The following is a 25376-nucleotide window of genomic DNA, read 5'->3' on the forward strand; positions in this document are numbered from 1 at the left end:
GTTGAGTCTTTTTTGAACTGGAGATTGAACCCAGATGTTCTTTACCACTGAGCTACACCCCATTCGTATTTATTTTAATCTTTCGACAGGGTCTCCCTAAGTTGCTGAGGCTGCTCCCAAACTTGGATCCTCCTACCTCAGCCTCCAAAATTGCTGAGATTAAGGAGTATGCTCTGTGCCTAGCTCCAAATAAGTTGGGACTTTTTCTTAAATATATATATCTTTAGTTGTAGATGGACCCAATGCCTTTATTTTTATGTGGTGCTGAGGATTAAACCTAGGGCCTCACACATGCTAAGCAAGCACTCTACCACTGAGCCACAACCCCAGCCCAAGTCTTTTTAAATGTTTTTATTTTTTATTTTTTTACTGTTTTAGTTGTGGATGGACACAATACCTTTATTTTATTCATTTATTTTTATGTGATGCTGAAGATGGAACCCAGTGCCTCATACATGTTAGGCAAGTGCTTTACCACTGAGCTATAGCCCCCAGCCCAAGTTGAGGCTTTTTTACAGAAGAGAATTCATTTAGGAAGTTTTATTTTGCAATTCTTTTTTTTTAATGTTTAATTTTAATTTTTTATTTAAAACAATGTTTAATTTTTTTAAACCATAATTGTATCCCATCCCATAACACAAGCATGACTCAGTATGAGTGACATGACCAAGTATTGACATGCATATAAAACAGGTAGAAAGAGCCACTCTGGCAACAGTTTTGCCATTCTGTTAACACATTCCCTAACACAGAGATCCACTTCAAGAATCAGTCACTGAGGGCTGGGGTTGTAACTAAGTAGTAGAGCACTGGCCTAGTATGCAGGAGGAACTGGGTTTGATTCTCAGCACCACATGTAAATAAGTAAAATAAAGGTCCATTGACAACTAAGAATATTAAAAAAAAAAAAAAAAGAATTAGCCACTGAGAAAGACAACGTGATTTTTGTTAAGTTTCTTTCTAACTGTGGCTTCTGGGGAGCATTACATGATTAATAACTTGCGTCAGGCATTTCATATTTCTTAGACTTATAGAATTATTTCACATGGGTAGTTTTCACAAGACTTGCAGAGTGTTTATTAACACTGAAAAAAATGTCAAGTATTTCTCACATTTACAGGGTTTGGATGCAGTGTGCATTTTTTACATGTTGTAAGCTGCAGGCCAGCTGAAGATTTTTCCACATTGTTTAAATTCAAGTTCTCTTTTGCTGTGTGTTCTTCCATCACTTCAAGTTCAGCTTGGAGAATGAAAAGCTTTCCCATGCTAATAATATTTGTAGGCTTTCTTTCTATGGTCTTCTCACATGGGCCAGTAGGGTTGTGTGAAAAACTGTCCCACATTCTGTACACAGAATTTGTCCCAGTAAAAGTCTTTAATGCTTGGGTAATACCATATTAAATTTTTTCATGTACTTCTAACCGAAATAACTGAAATAACCATGTCACACTCGTAATTCTTTGTTGTTTCATATAGAACACTTTGGAAATGATTCTGCAGTTTGTCTCTTCCCTTTAACTGGGACAGTCACTGAATAATAATGTATAAACTTCTGTATAAAACATCTTCTATAGTACTGTTTGCATAGTGGATACTTACTATTTATTATTTCTTCTTCTCATTTTGTTCTTTTCCAGGTAGAATGAATTACTGTGGTTGGGGGTGGGGGCAGTATTTGTGCATGTGTACATACATACACATGCATGTGTACATGAAATCTAGATATGACTTCCTGTTTGAAACAGTTGTGTTAATGAGTAAGATGAAAGTAAAACAACAGTGATGCGTGTTAAAATTTCATTATTGGTTGTATTCAAAAATTGTTGTGGATCCTAAAGTCTAATATCTGAGTCTGGCATTCAGAAGCCTCTACAACTTAAACCAAATCTGGAAACCAAACCCCTTAAACAATTACCTCAAATCTAACAAGTATAAACATGAAGATTTTTTTTAATTCCAGCATAAATAATACAATCTTTTCTCTCATTTTAATAATCTAAGTCCGATTTCAATAGTTATTTTCTTATTGGATAGGGCATTTTCTGGAGGTTGTATGGAAACAAGATTCAGGAGCACATCTACCTCAAGTTCCATCCATTTTTCTTTCCCCAGACCCTCTTCAGGATTTGTTAGAATTTGTATTCTTGATGACTGATTCAAATGTCAGTCTATCTATTTAGGGATGGTTAGTTTTTTTCCCCCCTTAATTTAAAATTTTATCCTACCCTCAGCACTTTTAATCCCCTCTTAGCTCTGCTTATCTTTTTCTGTGTAGCGATTGCCACCTATCCAGTTTGCTGAGGCCTAGCATATTTAGGTTTTTCTCTTCCTTTCTCACCTTCCAAAGTCAATCACCAATTTCTACTGTTGACTTTCCCTACAAAGAGAATCTTATTTTTAAACAATGGATTTATTCAGTTTATTGAATGGAGAGCTCGACTTTAACAGTAGTTAAAGGAAAGAGTATTGATAGGGTTTTTGAGATCTTGACTCAAGTAGTTTAAGGAAGTTCCTTCAAAGTGAGATTAAACAAAGTATGTGACACAATATTTAGAATAAGTGGATATAGCGAGAAAATGATCTTTTGTTATCCTGCCATTGCCCTGATTTTAAAATTGCCCAGATAAATTAATTCACAAGAATCTCCTGAAGAAAACAGGCTGGTTATTGGTTTATATTCTGCTCATCCTAGGCAAAAGAAATGTCCTGGAGTACAAGTACATCAGGTTGACTCATTTCCCACTGCTAGTCTTCTAAACTTTTCTTCAGTGTCTTTTTCTCCACCAGTGCCAATACCATTGCCCTAATCCAAATTCTCTCATAACTTGCCTAGACAGATTAAAAATCCTTGGAATTTGTATGTAATCTTTTCCCTCTTGGATTTATTTTCCACACCCCCACCAGAGAATGTAAACTAAATTGCATCTCTGGCCTGTTGGTGATGGCTTAAACCCTTTAAATAGGTTCTGATTTCCTATAAATCCTAGATCCTTATAGGACATGATCCGTGCCTGCTTTTCCAACCTCACTTCTTTTACTTTTCAAAATGCATTTCGACATATCATTTGATTTCCTGCATCTGTGCTTTTGTTAATGCTGTTGCCTCTCCTTTTTTCTTTTCTTTCTTTCTTTTTTTTTTTTTTTGCCTCTCCTTGAAGTAACTTTTTATCCTATCCACTACTGTATGTGGCTATTTGTTTTTCTTTTAAAATTTATTTGACTCAGGTGATATCTCCTGTATCCCAGAGGATATGTGTATAGTACCATTGTTATATTCACCCTACTGTATAGAAATTTATATTTTATAAGGAGACAGAGCCACCTAAAGGCAACGAAGTAGTCTTATTTCCATATCCACTAACATTAACAATAGTATCTAGCACATAGTAAGTTCTAAAATGGTTTTTACTGAACCAAACAAATTGGGGTGGAAAGGGAAAGAACTTTAGGGATAGGAGATAAGAGGTGATGATTTAAGTTTGTTTTAGAAATAACACCTCTGTACTCAAGTAGAGAAATTTGAATAAGAGAGCAAGATCTCCTTTTCACCCAGAAGTTGGACTACTATTACATCTACAGTCTTTTCCAATAGATTCTGTGGTATCATATGTCTAGATTTACCCTACCTACTAAATAGCCTCTATTATCTTTTTTGTTCCAAACTCAATTTAAAAATGGTTGGAAAATATGAATGCTACACAAAAAAATGATATACAGATGATACAGCATATGAGAGATGCCAAATACCATATGTCATTGTGGAATTGCGAATTAAAGCAACAAGATAGTACTATATACCTATTAGAAATGGCAAAATCCCAAACACTGACAACACCAAATGTTGGCAAGGATGTGGAGCAGCAGAGACACTATTCATTGCTGTTAGAGATGTAAAGTGATAGAGCCACTCTGTGTTTACTAGGACTGCCATAACAAATGGCCTTGACATGCTACAGGCTGGTAGCTTCAATTTATTTTCTCACAGTTTTGCAGGCTAAAAGTCCAACATCCAGTCTTGGGCAGGTTGATTTCTTCTGAGGCCTCTTCCCTTGGCTTGTGGATAGTGTCACATTGGTGTTCCCTCAGTGAGAATGCATTTCTATGACCAAATTTTCTCCTCTTATGGTACTGGATGGGTTGGATTACAATATATACAATCTCTTTTATTTTTTACTTTTTTTATACATGACAGTTGAATTTATTTTGACATGTCATACATACATGGAGTATAATTTCCCATTCTTATGGTTGTACATGATGTGGAGTTACACTGGCTGTGTATTCATATACAAATATAGGAAAGTTATGTTCAGTTCATCTACTGTCTTTCCCTTTCTCATCCCTCCTCCCTTCCCCGCTTCCCCCTCTCCAATTGGTGAACTTCCCCTCTTTCCTTCCCCCAATGCCTATTGTAAGTCAGCATTCACATATCAGAGAGAATATTTAGCCTTTGGTTTTGGGGACTGGCTTATTTTCCTTAGCATGATAGTCTCTACTCCCATAGTCTCTAGTTCCATCCATTTACAGGCAAATGCCATAATTTCATTCTTCTTTATGGCTGAATATTCCATTGTGTATATGTACCAGATTTTCTTTATCCATTCATCTGTTGAAGGGCACCTGGATTGGTTCCATGCTTTGCTATTGCAAATTGAGCTGTTATAAACATTGATGTGGCCAAGTCATTATAGTATGCTAATTTTATGTCCTTTGGGTATATGCCAAGGAGTGGTTCTCTTCCATGTTTCTGAGGAATTTCCATACAGCTTTCCATAATGGTTGCACCAATTTGCAGTCTTCACCAGCAATGTATGAGAGTGCCTTTTCCCCCACATCCTGGCCAACATTTATTGTTACTTGTATTCTTGATAACTGCCATTCTTACTGGAGTAAGATGATATTTTAGTATAGTGTAGTTTTGATTTACTTTTCTCTAATTGCTGGAGATGTTAAACATTTTTTCATATATTTTTTGTTGACTGATCATATTTCTTCTGTGAAGTGTCTGTTCAGTTCCTTTGCCCATGTGCATGCAAGGCATGCACTCTACCAACTGAGCTATATCCTCAGCCCTGAGTTCTTTATGTATCCTGGAGAGTAATGCTCTATCTGAGGTGCAGGTGGTAAAGATTTTCTCCCATTCTGTAGGCTCTTTCTTCATAGTCTTGATTATTTCCTTTGCTGTGAAGAAGCTTTTTAGTTTGATAAAATCCCACTTATTGATTCTTGGTTTTATTTCTTGTGCTTTAGGAGTCTTGTTGATGAATTTGTTTCCTCAGCTAAGACTAGGGTCTCTGGTCTAATACCTAGGTATTTAATCAACATTGAGTTGAGTTTTGTGTAGGGTGAGAGATAGGGGTCTAAATTCATTTTATTACATATGGATTTCTAGTTTTCCCAGCATAATTTGTTTGAAGAGGCTATCTTTTCTGCAGTGAATGTTTTTGCTACCTTTGTCTAGTATAAGATAACTGTATTTATGTAAGTTAGTCTCTGTGTTTTCTATTCTGTACCATTGGTCTTCATGTCTCTTTTTGCGCCAGTATCATGCCATTTTTATTACTATAGCTCAGTAGTATAATTTAAGGTCTAGTATTGTGATGAACTCCAGCTTTAGTTTCTTGCTGAGGATTGCTTTGGCATTCTGTCCTATAATTTTTCCAAATGAATTTCATGATTGCTTTTTCTTCTTCTATGAAGAATGTCATCAGAACCTTAATAGGAATTTTATTAAATCTGTATAGTACTTTGGTAGAATGGCCATTTTGACAATATTGATTCTGCCTATCCAAGAACATGATGGATATTTTCATCTTCTAAGGTCTTCTTCAATTTCTTTCTTTAGTGTTCTAGAGTTTTCACTGTAGAGGTCTTTTGCTTCTTTTGTTAGATTAATTCCCAAATATTTTATTTTCTTTCAGGCTGTTATGAATGGAATAGTTTTCCTAATTTCTCTTTCAGTTGATTTATCAGAGATGTATAAGAATTCAGTTGATTTATCTGTGTTAATTTTATATCTGCTACTTTGCTGAATTCATTTATGAGTTCTAGAAGTTTTCTGGTGGAGTTTTTTGGGTCTTCTAAATATATAATCATGTCGTCAACAAATGGGATAGTTTGAGTTTTTTTTTTTTTCCCTATTTGTATCCCTTTAGTTTCTTTCTTCTATCTAATTTCTCTGGCTAGAATGTATGATGGTCTATTTTTTCCTTATTATTGATTGATTGATCGATCGATTTTTTAAAAATATATGTCAGCAGAATGCATTACAATTCATATAGGCATTATATTTATGACTTAGAATTTCATCAGAATCATTTCATTGATTCAACCCATGATGGTCTATTTTATCTTTCATTTCTTCAAATTTAGAGTATGCTCTATATGACAGGCACTGTTAGGATGCAGGGACACTATTTAAATAAATAATATGCAGTCCATCATTAAAGAAATAGAAATTGCTCTAAGGTTTGATGAGCATAATAATAAAAGTTAGCAGAGAGTATTAATGAAAGAAAGCATTATAAAGTGGATGAACCTAACCTTGATCAGGTAGGGGCTTGTCAGAAAAGTAATGCTAGCTTCCCTGAAGAGGTTAAAACTCCTGTGCTCACTCTCAAAGTTGAGTAGACTTCAACCAGAAGTGAACAGAGAATCATCTTTCTTTCTAGGCAGGTAGGAGAGCACATACTAAGTCACTGGAAGAGGACTTACTTTGGAGAATTGTGCATAATTTCATGTAGCTGGAATTTAGTATGTGAATTGGGATTAGTGAGAGAAACCTACTAAAGGATGGAACAGTTTGTACTTTATCTTATAGGTTATGTAAAGCAATTGGAGGATTTTTAAGTGGAGTAGTTACCTGGTCAGATTTATGTTTTAGAAAGTACTCTGGCAGTAGTCAGGAGAACAAATTGAAATGAATCTCTGCTGGAAGCAAAGAGACCAAGTAATAATCTTTTGTAATAATTTAAACCGAAATGTCTCAAGAGAGTGGAACTGTTAGGATGGGAATCCAAGAGATAACAATGAGGTAAAATCAGAGTTATAGATGAGAGGAAGAATGAATAGAGGGATGATCATCAGACACCTGGCTGGACCTAGTGAATAAGTGGGTAGTTGTTAGGACACAGGGTGGAAAATTATGAAGAAGGGACTTATACGCTTTTTGTTGAGTTCCAGCTTAAGCAAAGATAGAGATGTTTTCTATTTTCTTTATTTATATTCATGTGTATTTTTATTTTTATTTATTAGCAATACTTGAGCTCAAACCCAGGGCCCCATGCTTGCTAGGCAAATGCTCTATCATTGAAGCTATACCCCTACCCCTGTGTATATATTTATATTTTTATTCTAATTAGTTATACATGAGAGCAGAATGCATGTCGACACATTGTACACAAATGGAGCACAACTTTTCATTTCTCTGGTTGTACACAATGTTGAGTCCCACCTCCTGTGCAGTCATACATGTACATAGGGTAAAGATGTTCATCTCTTTCCACCATTTTTCCTACCCCCATGCCCCCTTCCTTTCCCTCCCTTCCTTTGCCCAATCAAATTTCCTCCATTATCCCTATGCACCCCCCACCTGCCCCCATTATGGGTCAGCATCTGCTTATCAGAACATTCGGCATTTGGTTTTTTGGGGGGGATTGGCTTACTTTGCTTTGCATGATATTCTCCAACTCCGGCCATTTACCTACAAATGCCATGATTTTATTCTCTTTTAATGTTGAGTAATATTCCATTGTGTATATGTACCATAATTTCTTTATCCATTCATTTATTACAGTTTAACAATTGTTGGGGCTGGGGATGTGGCTCAAGTGGTAGCGCACTCGCCTGGCATGCATGGGGCCCGGGTTCAATCCTCAACACCACATACAAACAAAGATGTTGTGTCCGCTGAAAACTAAAAAAATAAATAAATAAATATTTTAAAAAATAAAAAATAAAAAAAATAAAACAATTGTGAATTGTGCTGCTATAAACATTGAAATGGCTGCATTACTGTAGTATGCTGTTTTTAAGTCTTTTGGGTATAGACCAAGGAGTAGGATAGCTGGGTCAAATGGTGGTTCCATTCCAAATTTTCTAGGGAATCTCCATACTGCTTTCCAGACTGGTTGCACCAATTTGCATTCCCATCAGCAATGTATGAGTGTACCGTTTTTCCCCCACATCCTTGCCAACACTTATTGTTGCTTGTATTCTTGATAACGGCTATTCTGACTGGCATTAGATGAAATCTTAGTTTGATTTGCATTTCTCTAATTACTAGAGATGTTGAACAATTTTTCATATATTTGTTGATCAAATGTATTTCTTCTGAGAAGTGTCTGTTCAGCTCTTTGGCCCATTTATTGATTGGGTTGTTTATTTTTTTGGTGTTAAGTTTTTTGAGTTCTTTATATATTCTGGAGATTAGTGCTCTCTCTGACGTGTGTGGCAAAAATTTGCTCCCCAAATGTTGGCTTTCTCTTCATCTCATTGATTATTTCTTTTGCTGAGAAAAAGCTTTTTAGTTTGAATCCATCCCATTTATTGAACCTTGATTTTATTTCTTATGCTTTACGAGTCTTGTTAAGGAAGTAAGGGCCTAACCCAGCATGATGAAGATTTGGGCCTACTTTTTCTTCTATTAGGCATAGGGTCTCTGGTCTAATTACTAGGTCCTTGATCCACTTTGAGTTTTGTGCATGGTGAGAAATAGGGGTTTAGTTTCATTTTGCTGCATATGGATTTCCAGTTTTCCCAGCACCATTTGTTGAAGAAGCTATTTTTTCTCCAATATATGTTTTTGGTGCCTTTGTCTAGTATGAAATAACTGTATTTATGTGGGTTTGTCTCTACATCTTCTATTCTGTACCATTGGTCTACAAGTCTATTTTTGTGCCAATACCATGCTGTTTTGTTACTGTAGCTTTGTAATACAATTTAAGTTCTGGTATTGTGAAGCCTCCTGCTTCACTCTTCTTGCTAAGGATTGCTAATTGGCAATTCTGGGACTCTTATTTTTCCAAATGAATTTCATGATTGCTTTTTTCTATTTCTATTTTGATGTGTTTCTGTCTGGTTTGGGTATCAGGATGTGATACTAGCCTCATATAATGAATTTGAAAGGGTTCTCTCCTTTTCTATTTCATGGAATAACTTGAGGAGTATTGATATTAATTCTTCTTTTAGGTCTTGTAAAACTCAGCTGAGAGTCCATCTGGTCCTGGGCTTTTCTTGGTTGGTAGGCTTTTGATGATGTCTTCTATTCCCTTGCTTGACATTGATCTGTTTAAGGTGTGTATGTCCTCCTGGTTCAGTTTGGGTAGGTGGTATGCCTCTAGAAATTTGTCAGTGTCTTCAAGGTTTTCTATTTTACCAGAGTATAATTTTTCAAAATAGTTTCTAATTATCTTCTGTATTTCAGTAGTGTCTGTCATGATATTTCCTTTTTTAGCAAAATTTTAGTAATTTGAGTTTTCTCTCTCCTTTTTTTAAAAATATTTTTTAGTTGTAGGTGAACACAATACCTTTATTTTATTTATTTTATTTTTATGTGGTGCTGAGGATCGAACCCAGTGCCTCACACATGCTAGGTAAGCGCTCTACAGCTGAACCACAACCCAGCCCCATCTCCTTCTTTTCTTTAGGGTGGCTAAGGGTTTGTCAATTTTATTTATTTTTCAAAAAACTAGTTTTTTGTTTTGTTAATGTTTTGAATTATTTCTTTTCATTGATTTCTGCCCTAATTTTAGTTATTTTCTGTCTTCTTCTTTTAGTATTGGTTTGTTTCTCTTTTTCTAGGACTTCGAGCCATAATGTCAGGTCATTTATTTGTTGACTTTTTCTTCTTTTAATGAATGAACTCCATGAAATGAACTTTCCTCATGGTACTGCCTTCATCGTGTCCCAGAGATTTTGATATGTTGTATTGGAGTTCTCATTTACCTCCAAGAATTTTTAATCTCCTCCCTGATGTCTTCTGTTATCCATACATCCTTCAGTAGCATATTATTTAGTTTACAGGTGTTGGAGTAGCTTCTATTTTTTATTCAACCATTGATCTCTAATTTCATTCCATTATGATCTGATAGAATGCAGGGTAGTATCTCTCTTTTTTTGTATTTGCTGAGACTTTCTTTGTGGCATAACATATTGTCTATTTTGGAGAAGGATCCATGTGCTGCTGAGAAAAAAGTGTATTCACTTGTTGATGGATGGAATATTCTATATATGTCTGTTAAGTCTAAATTATTGATTATTTTATTGAGTTCTATAGTTTCTTTGTTTAATTTTTGTTTGGAAGATCTATCCAGTGGTGAGAGAGGTGTATTTAAGTCACCCAGTTTTATTGTGTTATGGTCTTTTGATTCTTGAAGTTAGAAGGGTTTGTTTGCTATAAATAAAGTCCCATTGTTTGGGGCATAGATATTTATGATTGTTATGTCTTGTTATGTATGATTCCCTTAAGTAGTATGAAATGACCTTCTTTATCTTTTTTCCCTAAGTTTGGTTTGAAGTCCAGTTTATCTGATAAAAAGAGGAAACCCTTGCTTGTTTACTCGGCCCATGTGAATGAAACGTTTTTTTCTCATCCTTTCACCATCAGTCTGTGGATGTCTTTTCCTATGAGTCTCTTGAAGGCAGCATATTTTTCGTCTTTTTTTTAATCCAATCTGCTAGTCTGTTTTTTAATTGGTGACTTTAGGCCATTGACATTCAGAGTTATTATTGAGACATGGTTTGTATTCCTGGTCATTTTGGTTTATTTTTGGCTTTTACCTTGCCTTGGTTTTTCCTTTGATTGGTCTTTCCTTTAGTGTAGTTCCTCCCTTGGCAGATTTTCATTGTTGTTTTTCATTTCCTCCTCCTGGAATATTTTGCCAAGAATGTTTTGTAGTGCAGGCTTTCTTACTGTAATTTTTTTTAGCTTTTGTTTATTATGGAAGGTTTTTATTTCATCATCAGATCTGAAGTTTAACTTTGCTATAAGGTTATAAGATTCTTGATTGGCATTCATTTTCTTTCAGAGCTTGGTATGTTTTGTTCCAGGATCACCTGGCTTTGAGGGTCTGGGTTGAAAAATCTGCTGAGATCCGAATTGGTCTTCCCCTATATGTAATCTGATTCTTCTCTCTTGCAGCCTTTAAAATTCTATCCTTATTCTTTATGCCAGGCATTTTCATTATAATGTGTCTTAGTGTAGATCTGTTGTAATTTTGTGCATTTGCTGTCCTGTAAGCCTCTTATATTGGATTTTCTAATTCATTATTCATGCTTGGGAAATTTTCTGATATTATTTCATTGAAGAGATTGTGCATTCCTTTGAAGTTTGAATCTCTGAGTCTTCCTCTATCCTGATAAATCTTAGATTTGCTCTTTTAATGTTATCCTATAATTCTTGGATATTCTGTTCATGGTTTCTTACCATCTTCACTGTGTTGTCAACTTTATTTTCAAGATTATATATTTTATCTTCATTGTCTGAGGTCTTGCTTCCAAGTGATCTTGTCAAGTGATCTCTTTGTTGGAGTGATCAATTTTTTCCTGTATTTTCTCCCAGATCATTTTAATTGTGTACATTTTGAATTCCTTCTCCTGTGCTATCAATGGATTATATTTTTATAGTATCTTGATTGGTTTGGGGCACTTTCCTCACTTGTTTTTTCATGATGTCTATGTGTCTTCCTCTCTTGCAGTGTAGATCTGAGGTATTGCAGCTTCTACCCTATTGTCTTCTACTGTCCCTGCAAGTTACCAATACCTTACCTTTAAGGGGGTATCAATGTTCCAGCACCCAGTATAACCAATATGTAGCAATAAATCAATTAGCTTCTATTTTGACATTTACTGTTTTGTTGCTATAAGCAGAAATGATGAGTTTGGTTATATTCTACCATATATATGGTCATATATATGGTCAATAGGTTTGCATAATGGTTTACAGTTTCTAATGGTTTACAGTTTCTAATGGTACACAGGGAAGGGGGTAGCATGTGAGAATATAGAGGTATTAGATTATATGACTAGGGAAAGGGTAACCAAAAGAAGTTGCCTGTTAGCAGGAGAAAAAAGAGAGTCAAACTTTTTACCTCTGCAACAGGACGATGATTGTTAGCACCCCTAGTAGAGATACCTCTGGTGCACCCAGACCCACAGGGACCTTGGTGACATTTTACCAGGTCATGATTGTTGTCCCTAGATAGAAGCCGTGATGTTATGGCTTTGGTTGCAGCTGCTGTGTCAAGCCTGTAGGTACCTTGATGTTGGGCTGTGGAGCCACTCTCTGGTAAATAGGGAACCGCATGGGTACCAGTATTCCTCTCCATACAGGCATGAGGTATTCCTCTCTGCAGAGGCGGCCAGTGTTTGTGGGTCAGGCCTCTCCTGTATATATTTTTAAAAGTGATTTGAAAAGAATATAACAGGATATATTTTCAAGGAAGGTTATGGAATAATTTTTGGAAGTTTATTAGATTAAGGTAGACTCTCTTTTGGAATGGGTAATCTGCTTTTATTTATTTTTAGAAGGTCCATAGATTTTTATATTTTTTGTCAGAAGTTTTACTTATAATGAGTGGTAAGCTTGGCTTGTCTCTGCAAATTAGCTAATTTGGCATAATATTTCTGCTTTGGTATTATACATTTTAAAATACAAAATGATCTGCTCAGAATGCAAACTTTGATTCTCAAGTCTTTCATTACTGTCATGTGGAAATTAATATTCCTGAGAATATGGTTTCTTTTTGTAATGTTTTCACATCATTTCTGGATTTAAGAATTTCAACTAGCCTCAAAGTGATCTTAACTCCTTCTGAAAAAGAATGAGCCATGCTTCTTAATAGAAAATTAGAGGTATTAGTTTCACATTTTGAGATTTTTCCCTTTTATAAAGGGGCACTTATTCTATCACGTTTATTTTGTGTCTTGAATGTTGTTTCTTATCAGTTAGTTCGTCTTTTTCTTCAGATTAATTTAATCCTGGTAGAACTTTTTCTTCTTTATGTTGAAAGAAAAATTTTCATCCTCGTCACAAAATATCTTTTATGAAAAGATGACTACAGTTCCTGCTTTGCCTATTGTCTTTCAATAGTAAGTCAAAAAGATCCCCAAGTTTCTGAATGATATTCTTCTTAACAAGTTAGCATAAAAGTTTTTAAAAATTGTTAAATAGTCTATACTTTGGCCTCCATGTAAAATTTTCATTTTCAGAAGTGAGAATTAATTTGAGAAATAGATCAATAAGGAGAATTTCTCATTGTTTTAGAAAATTAAATGTTTGAAATTTCTTAAAATAATATTGTTTCAATTCCTACTTGAAATTGTTGTAGTTTCTATAAGGACTAGTATTGTAGTTGTCTTTTCAAAAAGAAAAATGATTTGTTTGACTTCTTATCATTCTAAAAGGAAATACACTAATTGCTCATTTCCTCTTAAGCCAAAACCTTTAAATTGGGGCATTATGTTTTTACTAGTATGGTATCCTAAGTTTAAATAAGTAAGAAAATCATAACTTCTTTTTCATATGTCTTTTACTCTGTCACAGGTTATAAAAGTTAAGATGAACAAACTACGACAAAGTTTTAGGAGAAAGAAAGACGTTTATGTTCCAGAGGCCAGTCGTCCACATCAGTGGCAGACAGATGAAGAAGGAGTTCGCACTGGAAAATGTAGCTTCCCAGTTAAGGTAAAAGCTGATGCTTATGTAAATCTATGTGGTGAGAAAAAAAAAAAAAAGAAGAAGAAAAAATGGCAGCCATTGTATGTGAAGACCCATTAATTAGGACAATTAAATGAGAACCCTCCAAAAATGAATTTCTTCATATTCTGCTTCAATGATGGAATTAAATGAGAAAAAATAAATTACAATTAGTGTTTTTTCTTTTTGTATTTAAATAAGAATTTTTGCTGTTCTCTGCAATCAGTACAAATACATTCACTTCTGATGAGAATACTAATCCTGAAATATATAAAGAGCCTGAATTATCAGGACTCAAATTCTTTTCAGTGAGATACGCTTACTAAATGATAAGGGGGTGGGAGTCTACTTTGTTAAATACAGGTTTGGTATGTTCTAGAAATCTAAGGAGAGTTAATCAGAAGAATTAAAACAAAAGGAGTTTTCTCTTTAATATTACAATTTTTAATCATATAGAGGTCACTGCTTCTGTTTCCAAGGGTAGAAAATGGTGCAGATGCACCTTCGGAGTTGGTGGCTTGAGATTAATGGGGTTTTATTTTCTCAAGGAAATAGGAAGTGAAGATATCTGTAGAAGAGTGAGTAGAGAAGTTGTGGGTGTGAAATTGATTTTGAGGACAGTAGAACAGTCACTGTGAAGAGTAGGAGAGAAAAGCTTAGAGGAGATAACCAAGTTAAGTAAAACTAGCTTCATCCTACTGTGTATGTTTAAATGCACTATAACTTGCTCATTATTAGAGTAATGATAAAGTAGTTTTCAAGCTCTGTCTTGCAATTCTATCTGTGACTATAACAGATAAATTTTTAATGGAAGAAGAAATTAACATGCCCAAATGAAACATTACCTTTCCATACAAAACTTAATCTAGTGGTTCTCGAAGTGAATTCCCCAAAACCTTTTTCAGGAGTCCTTAGGTAGTCTCTTTTCCAGCCATGTGTCTGAGGTCAGACTTTCTTTATATACTTTTAATGGAAACAACATAGTGCAACAGCTTGAATGTAGATTAAAAATATGGGAATCCAGTTTTCTTATAGTAAGCCAGATATTAAAGAGATTTTTTTATATTTATTTTTTTGGTGTGGATGTACACAACACAATGCATTTTTATTTTCACATGGTGCTGAGGATCAAACCAGCGTCCCGCCCGTGCTAGGGTGAGCGCTCTACCACTGAGCTATAATCTCAGCCCCAAAAGAGATCTTTAAATGTGATTATATGGAAAATAGTTATTTTTATTAAAAATCTTATGCTAACACACAATTGAGTTTATCATCATTTTTTAAGTAACATTATTGTATTTTTTATGCCTTTATTTTATTTGTTTATATTTATGTGGTGCTGAGGATTGAACCCAGAGCCTCACACATGCTAGGCAAGCAGGCACTCCACCTTGGCCCTATTATCATTCCCTTTTTTTTTTTGGTAATGCTGGGGATTGAACCCAGGGCCTTGTGCATTCAAGGCAAGCACTCTACCAACTGAGCTATATCCCCAGCCCTATTATCATTCTTTTTAAGTGAGTTAAACATTTTAGAAGTTCTTAATTTCTTCTATAGTAATTGTTATTAGCTATAACTGAGATAAACAAAAACTCTTTGGGGCGCCTCCAACTAATGGGGTCCTGAGACCAAAAATTTTGAGAACTGATGATTTAAATAGTACCTTTTTATCAATTAAAATAATATACTAAGAATCTATCTATAATTGCCTAATAACATATTTTTAAGTGCTGCTATTAATTATGATTGTTAAATAAATTGGTAGAATCCAAGCCAATCCCTTGACTTATATTAAAAAATCTTAATCTTCTGATTAAATAGAACATATAACATGTTAAAATGGACCTTCTATTGGGTATATTTTGGAGGTCACATTATCTTCACATTTGAAGGCATAGAGATTAAGGAACTGAATGCAGAATTCGTACTTATTAGTTATGTTTATAAGTTAGTTTGATTATTTTAACTCACTGTTAAATGAGATGAAAGTGTTTTCTTATCCCTTTGTTTCGTGGGCTATAACACATTTATTCAGTTGTTCATAGGAATTATGTGCAAGTAGGATAAACCAGCTGGAGAATTGAGCATATGGATAGTAGAATTGGCATTTGTTTATCTCCTAGACCAACATTTTGTTCTATTAAATGATCTTCTAGATGGTTTAGAGGACCACACCTTTCTAAGATAAGGATTGTCATTGTGCTAGAAATTATAAGAGATATTTTAATAGCAGGCATTTCTTATTTTACATGGAACTAAGAAACCATGGTAGAGAAAGTAGACCTCCTACTTCTTTATTTCTAAGAGGCTAGTTCCTAATCCATCTACCATTTAATAATCTGTGACTTCAGAGGCTCTGGTGTGGAGCAGGGGTAGAGCCTACCTAGCACATGTGATGCACTAGGTTCAATCCTCAGCACCTTATATAAATGAATGAATGAATGAATGAATGAATGAATGAATGAATTGTGTCCATCTATAATTAAAACTATTCTTTTAAAAAAATTTTTTAGTTGTAGATAGACAAAATATCTTTATTTTTATGTGGTGCTGAGGATCGAATCCTGGGCCTCACACGTGTGAGACAAGTGCTCTACCACTGAGCTACAACCCCAGCCCTAAAACTATTCTTTAAAATCTGTGATTTGGGGTATAAAATGTTATGCCAAACTAGAAGTTACTACAAATAAAAAATAAAATGGGAAAATAGAGATGAAATTTGAAAAATTTACTCTATACACATAAACCTGAAAAACAGGGATAAAACTGATAATATTCTTAAAATGACCAAAACTAACTCCTAAGAAACTAAAAGTAAATAGTATTAAATCTTGAAAAAAAAAATTTCAAAAAAAAAAAAAAGGAAATAGTAGGGGCTGAGGCTGTGGCTCAGTGATAGAGCGCTTGCCTAGCATGTGTGAGGCACTGGGTTCAATTCTCAGCACCACGTATAAGTAAATGAATAAAATAAAGGTATACTCATATAAAAAATTTAAAAAAAAAGAAATAGTATTAAACCTTAAAAAAAGATAAAATTCCTGCTTTATCTATTCATAAAAGCCTTTTAAGTTTGTTTTATAAACTTATAAATTCTTTTTTATATATGTATTATTTAAAAAGACATAGAACATCAAAAAAGGAGATTAGGCTAAATTAATTTATAGATATCAATATAAAGCTCTGGATAAAACATTACAAACAGAATCCAGCAACCCAGTTAAGGAATAGTTGGGTTATCATTATCTAAAGATACAAAGTTAGGAAGCAAGTAACTATATCTGGATGGGATAGTTCTTTATACACACACACACACACACATACACATTTGATTCTTATTAGGATCAAAGGAAATGCTGAAAACATAATAACAAGGAAAGCCAAGAAAACAATTATTTTTTATTTTCAACCTATACCATAGAGGTGTAGGCTCTTCTAACAGGGAAACTGGTTGAAGGAATGGTTATCTTATAGGCAACCAACAGTGTCAACTGTTCAAATGGTTATGATTTTTATCTTAGTTTTGTTAAATAGTAGGGGCTGAGGCTGTGGCTCAGTGATAGAGCGCTTGCCTCACAAGTGTGAGGCACTGGGTTGCATTCTCAGCACTGCATATAAATAAATGAATAAAATAAAGGTCCATCAACAAATAAAAAACTTCACTTTTTAATTTTTTTAAGAACTAAACTTATAAAATTATATTTAATAGATTTGCTTATGTCATGATTTGTTTATAACTATAAATTGTACTACAAATTTATAATTAAAAACTAGCCTATTTTAATTTGATTTCACTATTCCTCTTTGGTTAAAGATACAAAACAAGGTTTGATATTGTTTTCTGCACATCTACATACTGTATTTTCTATATAGCATAGACTATGTATATGTGATAAGATACCTTATAATTCCTTATAAATTAATGATTATAATATTACTTTTTATTAATGCTGGGAACTGCTAATGGTACAGTGTCTCACATTAGAGCTCTGTTTCTTCTCATGGATAATATTACCAAAGTGGGGGTTGGTATCTATTTTATAAATACTTTTTTTCAAGAATGGGAAAAATGATTTGATTCATTCAAGAATGAAATTCCACATAATAGTTTTTCTAAGTACATTTTTGTGAATAAAAGTTCCCTTACTCAGAGGGAGTTTGGGAAAGGAATACAGACAAAAGAAGTCCCAGTGTCAAATATTTTAGCCATTAAAGCATAAGTCAGCTGCAATTCTTCAGTGAGGTAGTGTCTCAGAGAAGAAAAAGACCTTTTTAATAATGTTTATTTCAAACAGGCAAGTTTTTCTCATAGTCTAATAAGATACAGGCTGATTTCCATCTTCACATTTCTAAAATAGATAATACAACCGAGAGTCAGTCCAAATGCAGAATATTTTGTTCTCTGCATTCTACCAAGTTTCTTTTTGGTGGTGGTTGTTGGCATGAGTAGCCATATGTGACCAAATGAATTGATTAAGGTAGGTGATAGAATGAAAACTTAGAAATTCTTAGAATCTTGTATTCATTCCTCAAACTAAAGGGAACTCAAATATCATAAAAGCCTACTTTCTTTTTTTGGGGTGTGGGGGGGTTCTATTTATGTATTTAAATGTGATGCTGAGGATCGAACCCAGGGCCTCACACATGCCAGGAAAGTGCTCTACCACTGAGCTACAATGCCAGCCCATAAAAGCCTACGTTTGCCAGGTGTGGCAGTTCACACCTGTAATCCTAGCAACTCAGGAGGCAGAAGGATCACAAGTTTGAAGCCAGACTTAACACTTTAGTGAGACCCTAAGCAACTTACTGAGACCCTGTTTCAAAATTAAATAAAGATAAAAAGAACTAGGGATGTAGCTCAGTGGTAAAGTACCCTTTGGTTCAATTCCCAGTACCTACATAAATAAATAAATGCCTACTTTTAAATTTTATTCTTAATTTGAAGTGAAAACAGAGAGACTGAAGTTAGTAGTAGAAATGAGCCTTAATAAAGAAAAAGAAAGAAAACACTCTGTGTGTGTGTATGTGTATAGTGAGAGAGGGTGTAATATACATACTGACATACATACACTGGAGATAAGTGGGGAGACCCAACCAGAGACCCCCCAAATTAAGTTTCGTACTTGTAATTTATGTTGATAATTTTGAAAATTTAACAAACTGAGTGTTTTAGGAAAATATATCTTATTAAAATAAACTGAAGTTAAAAAAAAAAAAGAGAAAGAAAATTTGAATAGACTCCTAACAGTAAGGGAAAAGAAACTAGAGAAAGCTGTTATAAAACAAAAAGTAGGGCTGGGATTGTGGCTCAGCGGTAGAGTGCTTGCCTAGCATGGGTGGACCTGGGTTCCATCCTCAGTACCACATAAAATAAAGGCATTATGTTAAAAAAAAAAAAAAGTATCTCTAAAAGGACTGGGTATAAATGGCTTCACAGGTTAGTTCTTTCAAATCCTCAAAGGATAATACCTATGCTATTCAACTGTATTAAACAATGTAGGAAAAAAATGGACAGTTTTCACATTTTTTGCAACATTGATCTGATAAAGCTACCTAACAAAGCACAAAAATAAAAAGAAAATTATAGATCATATCCACTTATGATCATACATGAAGAAGTAGTCATAAAAATAGATTGGAGTTGTGGCTTGAGTGCTTGCCTAGCATGTGTGAGGCCCTGGGTTCAATCCCTCAGCACCACCTATGAATAAACAAATAAAGTAAAAAAAAAAAAAAAAAAAAAAAAACCATTGGCAACTAAAAAAATATTTAAAAAGAAAAGTACCAAATGGATTTTAAAAGTATACCAAAGTCCAAAGTAGAGTTTAACACAAGAATTCACAAATGGTTCAGTATTAGCAAATTTGATAAATATAGCTCATCACATTAATAGGTGTAAGAAGAAAGAGGACTTCATCATCAAAATGAAAGCAAACTTGATTTTAAAACAGTACAAAGCTATAGTGATCAAATTATTGTAGTATTGGCATAAGGATAGACGTATAGAACAATGGAATTGGATCTAGTGTCCAGGAATAAACCTATATGACTATGGCCAATTGATTTCTAACAAGAGTACCAAGACCAATGGGGAAAGAATAGCTGCCATAGTCTGACTGGGCACAAATCACAAGCCACTCAAGCAGGAACAAACTTTATTTCTGAACTCCACCAGTACACTCCACACACGCTCCCCCCACCCCAACTCTCCCGAACGCCACCCACGCGGCTCCTCCAGGAACCACCAACTGGAAATCCCTCCTCTGGCACTTCCCCAACCAATGTGAACTCTCTAGGAATCCCGTGAGAACTCCAAAGTAGCGGGCCAAGGCAGACAGTAAAGGTCTAATATACAATTGAATCAATCCAGCATCATCTTAATGGCTCGCCTCTCAACCAATACTATTGGCAAAATGCCAGGGGCCAGCAAATAGTCTCTCTATCAAATGGTAATGGGACAAATGGATTTTCAAAAGTAAAAAAAAGAAGTTCAGGGCTGGGGTTGTGGCTCAGTGGTAGAGTGCTTGCCTGGCATGCGCAAGGCACTGGGTTCGATCCTCAGCACCACATAAAAATAAAGATATTATGTCCACCTAAGACTAAAAAATAAATATTTAAAAATAAAATGAAATTCAGCACATAAATCATATTCCGAAATTAAAATAAACCAACAACATAAATAAAACTTTTAGGAGTTGACTCAGCAATAAATCTTCACAAACTTGGATCTGGCAATGGATTCTTGAATTTGACATGAAAAGTACAAGCAGTCAAAGGAAAAATAGAAAGTAGAACTTCATCAAGGTTAAAAACTTTTGTACATCAAAAGATATAATCAAAAAAGTGAATAGGCAACTACAGATAGCAAAAATACAGGAAATCCTATATCTGATCAGAGTATAATGTTCCAGAATATAGAAAGAATTCTTACAACTCAATAATTTTAAAGATATACAGCCCAATTTAAAAATGCACAAAGGAGGGGAATTGGAATTTCTCCAAAGAAGATACAGAAGGGCCAATTTTGCTGGCACATGAAAATATTAATACTCAACATCTTTAGACATTAAAGATAGCAAATCAAAACCACAGTGAGATGCCACCTCATATCTATTTTGATGGCTGTAATTTAAAATAAATAAGCAGGGGCTGGGGTTATGGCTCAGTGATATAGTGCTTGCCTAGCACGTGTGAGGCACTGGGTTCGAGCCTCAGTACCACATGAAAATAAATAAAGTAGTTGGGTATGGTGGCACACATCTATAATCCCAGCATCTTGGGAGGCTGAGATAGGAGGATTTCAAGTTCAAAGCCAGCCTCAGCAAAAGCGAGGCGCTAAGCAACTCAGACCCTGCCTTTAAATAAAATATACAATAGGGTATGTGGCTCAGTGGTCAAGTGAGTTCAATCCTCGTACCCCCAAAATAAATAAATACATAAAATAAAGGTATTGTGTCCATCTACAACTAAGTATTTTTTTAAATAAGCAAAGTTTGGCAAGGATATGGGAAAATAAAAACTCCTATATTGCATGGGAAATGTAAAATGGTGCAAAAAGGTAGAAAATGGTTTATCATTTCCTCAAAAAGCTAATAGAATTACATTCGTGAGGATATACACAAAGGAATGAAAGCAAGGATTCAAATAGATACTTACATATTAGTGTTCATTGAATCCTTATTCACAAAAGCCAAAAGGTAGAAACAACCCAAGTGTTAGTCAATAGATGAATGGATGAACAAAATGTGGTATACACATGCAATGGAATATTATTCAGCCATTAAAAGGAATGAAGTTCTGATACATGCCTACTATATGATGAACCTTAAAAATACACTAAGTGAAATGAGCTGGACCCAAAAGGACAAATATTATGTGATTCCCCTTTAAAATAGCTAGAAGAGGCAGATTCGTGAAGACATAAAGTAGATTAGAGGTTGCCAGGAGTTGTGGGGAAAGAGTGGATGGGGAGTTACTACTTAATAGTTATAAAGTTTGTGGTTAGAGCAATAAAATAGTTTAGGAAATAAATAGCACTGAACAGTAGTACAGCATTGTGAATATAATTAATGCCACTGAATTATACACTTAGAAATGAAAAATGGTAAATTTTGTATGTGTTTTACCAGAATTTTAAAGTTAATAATATACCAAAGACTATTGTACATTTTGAGTGAATAAATTTTATGTACATGAATTATATCCCAATCAGCCATAAGAAATTAGTGGATTACTTGGACACAAATGAAACTACAGGATACCAAAGACTAAGACAATTCTTAAAGCAATCAGAAAGAAAAATATTATACAAATAAAAATAGGTGTATACACTTATTAGAATGCCAAAATCCAGGGCTAGGGTTGTGGCTCAGTGGTAGAGCACTTACCTAGCATGTGTGAGGCACTGGGTTCGATTCTCAGCACTGCATATAATAAATGAAATAAATAAAGATCCATCAATGTCTAAAACATATTAAGAAAAAAAGAATGCCAAAATCCAAAACACTAATACCACCAAATACTGGCAAAGATGTGAAGCAACTGGAACTTTCATTTATTGGTACATGAAAATATTGATATTCAACATCATTAGTTATTACAGGTATGGAAATCAGAACAACAGTGAGATGCCACCTCATACCTATTTGGATTGTTGTAATTTAAAACAAAGAAGCAAAGTTTGGTAAAGATATGGGAAAATTAAAAAAGCCATTTTGCAAGACAGTGGCAGTTTCTTATAAAAATTAAGAAAATCTCTAATGCTATTCAGCAGTCATCCTCAACCCAAATGAGTTGGAAAACTTACTATATTCATAATTGCTAGACTGGGAAGCAACCAAGATGTCCTTCAGTAGGTAGATAAACCATGCTATGTCCAGGCAATGAGATATTAATTTAGCACTAAAAAAAGGTGAATTATCAATCTGTGAAAAGACTCGGAAGAAACTGAAATGCACATGGCTAAGTGAAAGACATTAATCTGAAAAGGCTATATGCTGAATGATTCCAAATGCTGTTTTGGAAAAGGCAAAGCTATGGAGACAGTCAAAAGGATTATCAGTTGCCAGAAGCTGATTGAGAGGGAGGGATGAATAATGTAAAGGGCAAACCTATTCACAGTAGTGACAAAATTATGAAATTCTTAGTAATCTATAATGAAATGTACAATACGTGTAAAGCTACTGTAAAACTTCACTAAGAGAAAAGACTTGATTAAAAAGTACTGAATGGATTGACTCAGTATTATAACAATGCTAAGGTTTAGATATTTATGCGTTCCCTAGAGGTCCATAAGCTAGGTAAGGGCTTGCTCCTCAGGGAGGCACTGTTGTGAGGTCGTGGAAAATTTAAAAGGGGGGACCTACTGGGAGGTCATTGGGTTATTGGTTGTTGGAGGCTTACCTTGTTCCACACCCCTGCTCTTTTTTTCCTCCTTCTGTGAACAGTTTTGCTCCATCACTCACCCTGGCCATGTTTTGCTGCCTTTCCACCAGCCCAACCCAACAGGGCTAACTAGTCATGGGCTGGAACCTCTGAAACTGTAAACCAAGAGAAACCTTTTCTCTTTAGAAGTTGATTATCTCAGGTATTTGTTGTATCAAAAGACTAGCACAGAAAACTTGTTACCAGTTTTCCCTCTTTGCTCTTATTATACACTTCATGATGTGGAAGAGCCTTTGGAATTACTTTCCAGGAGAAGTTTGGAAAAGTTTGAAGTAACAGGCTAGAAAAAGACTAGAATGCTATAGGTAGAGTTTAATGGGTGATTTTGGTGAGATCTTAAAAGATCAAAATGTAAGCCAAGCACAGGGGTGCATGCCATATAATCCCAACTACTTATGGGGCTAAGGCAGGATGATCACAAGTACAAGGTCAACCTCAGCAATTGATCCTGCCTCAAAAAAAAAAAAAAAAGTAAAAGGATTAAGGATGTAGCTCAGAGGTAGAATTCTCCAGGGTTTAATCCCCAGTGTGTAAGTGTGTATAGAGTAGGGGATTAACACAGAGAATATTGTTAGGAATGCAGACAGTAAAGTCCAGGCTGATGAAGTTTCATATGGAAACCAGGACTCAATTGGTAACTGAACTAGAGGCAATCCATATTACACCATGGCAAAGAATTTGTCTGAATTTTGTCCATACCTGATACATTATAGAAGGCCAGGTTTAAAGGCAATGGACTAATTTATCTGGTAGAGGAAATTTTAAGGCAGTAGAGCACTCAGATTACAGCATAGTTATTACTGGCTTCTTTTAGCCAAATTTGTAGTGAGAGTTGGGATGAAAAAGAAGCAAAGCAGAAATATATGAAAATTTTGCAGCTTGATGAGAAAAGGAGCGGCACATATGGCCAGAGAGAATGCAGAGATCAACATCATTAAAAAGTAACCAAAGGGCTGGGGCTAGGGTAGTGCACTTGCCTGCCGTGTGTGAGGCACTGGGTTCGATTCTCAGCACCTCATATAAATAAAGGTCTATCAACAACTAAAAAATAAAACTAAAAATTAAAAAAAAAATAACCAAGTGCTCTACACTGGAACAATAAGAAAGATGCCTGCAGGACATCTTAGCAATCTGCAACAAGGCTGTAACATGCAACAGTCTCAGAGATGTAGAAATAGAAATTTTTTTCAAAGGCATTCCAGGGAAAAGTATTTGGCCATTAGAACCCCAGTGTACTTGTGCTCACTCAGGACAGCATCAGGAATTGTTTCTCTGTGTTCAGCTAGCAAGACCCTTAGTGCTCACAATGGCCATGGTTCAAGCAGATCTAGGAATAGCACATGTGGTGGCAAACCTTGGTGTCTTCTGTGAGATGTTGGTTTTACAGACATGCAGAATGCAAGAGTTATGGGGTCATGTAGGCTTCCACTGAGATTTCAAAAGAAAGCCTGGGAGACCAACCAGTGTGTTGCAGGGTGCCGGCAAACAGCCCCTGACAGACAGGGCAAAGCGTGGCACAGCTGTGAGAGTGAAGCTGAAACGGAATGGAAAGCTCAGGAATATTAGAGCTGCAAGCAATGTGGAATATCTGCCAAGGTAAGCTGCAGGCAGCATGCAAAGGCAGCCAAAGAGAACAGCCATTGGGCTACAACCAGCAAAAGCCTTGGGGCAGGACTAACCGAGCTTTTGGGAGTCCATATCCCATCACAGTTTATCCTGGATGCTGGACATAGAGCATGAAGTTTGAATGGCTGCCCTGGTAGATTTTTGTCTTGCTTTGGTCCTGTCATTCCTTTTATTCCTCCTTTTGGAGAATGTGTCCCAACATTGGATCTTGGACGTATGGAACTTCTTTTTTGATTTTCACAAGGGTTTATAGCTGAGTTTGCCTTGAGTCTCAAACTTGGACGTTTGAGCAATGCTTGACCAGTTAAGATTTTGGGTACTCTTAGGAATAGACTCAGTGCCTTTGGCATTATGAGATAGACATGAAACTTTGGGGGCTGAGGGTAAAATGGCATAGTATGGCATAGTATGGATCTTAAGAGTCCCCGAAAGGTGTGTGTGATACAGGTTTGGTTCCCAGCATGGTGCTGTTGGGAGGTGGCAGAACCTTTAGGAGGTAGGGCTTAGTGGGAGGTGTGGTCATTGGGGGCATGTCCCTAAGGGAATAGCAGGATCTCATCCCTTTCCTCTTCCTCTTTCGCTTCCTATCCATGAAGTGATTTTGCTCTGCCAC

The 25376-nt window shown here is 35.3% G+C and overlaps 1 protein-coding gene and 1 non-coding gene across 4 annotated transcripts in view; one reads left to right on the forward strand and one right to left on the reverse strand.

Moving 5' to 3' along the window:
- Window positions 1–25376, forward strand: part of Numb (NUMB endocytic adaptor protein) — a 167623-nt gene that overhangs the window by 88781 nt on the left and 53466 nt on the right. For all 3 annotated transcript variants that reach the window (XM_026400946.2, XM_077799436.1, XM_077799437.1), the window contains one exon: window positions 13544–13684. In XM_026400946.2, coding sequence (XP_026256731.2) covers window positions 13559–13684 — 126 coding nt within the window. In that variant the 5' untranslated portion in view covers window positions 13544–13558. The remainder of the gene's footprint in view (window positions 1–13543; window positions 13685–25376) is intronic.
- Window positions 15118–15190, reverse strand: Trnas-uga (transfer RNA serine (anticodon UGA)). Its single transcript has one exon. It is a non-coding gene; the product is annotated as a tRNA-Ser (tRNA).

This window comes from Urocitellus parryii, chromosome 6 (genome assembly GCF_045843805.1).
Source record: "Urocitellus parryii isolate mUroPar1 chromosome 6, mUroPar1.hap1, whole genome shotgun sequence".
NCBI lineage: Eukaryota > Metazoa > Chordata > Mammalia > Rodentia > Sciuridae > Urocitellus > Urocitellus parryii.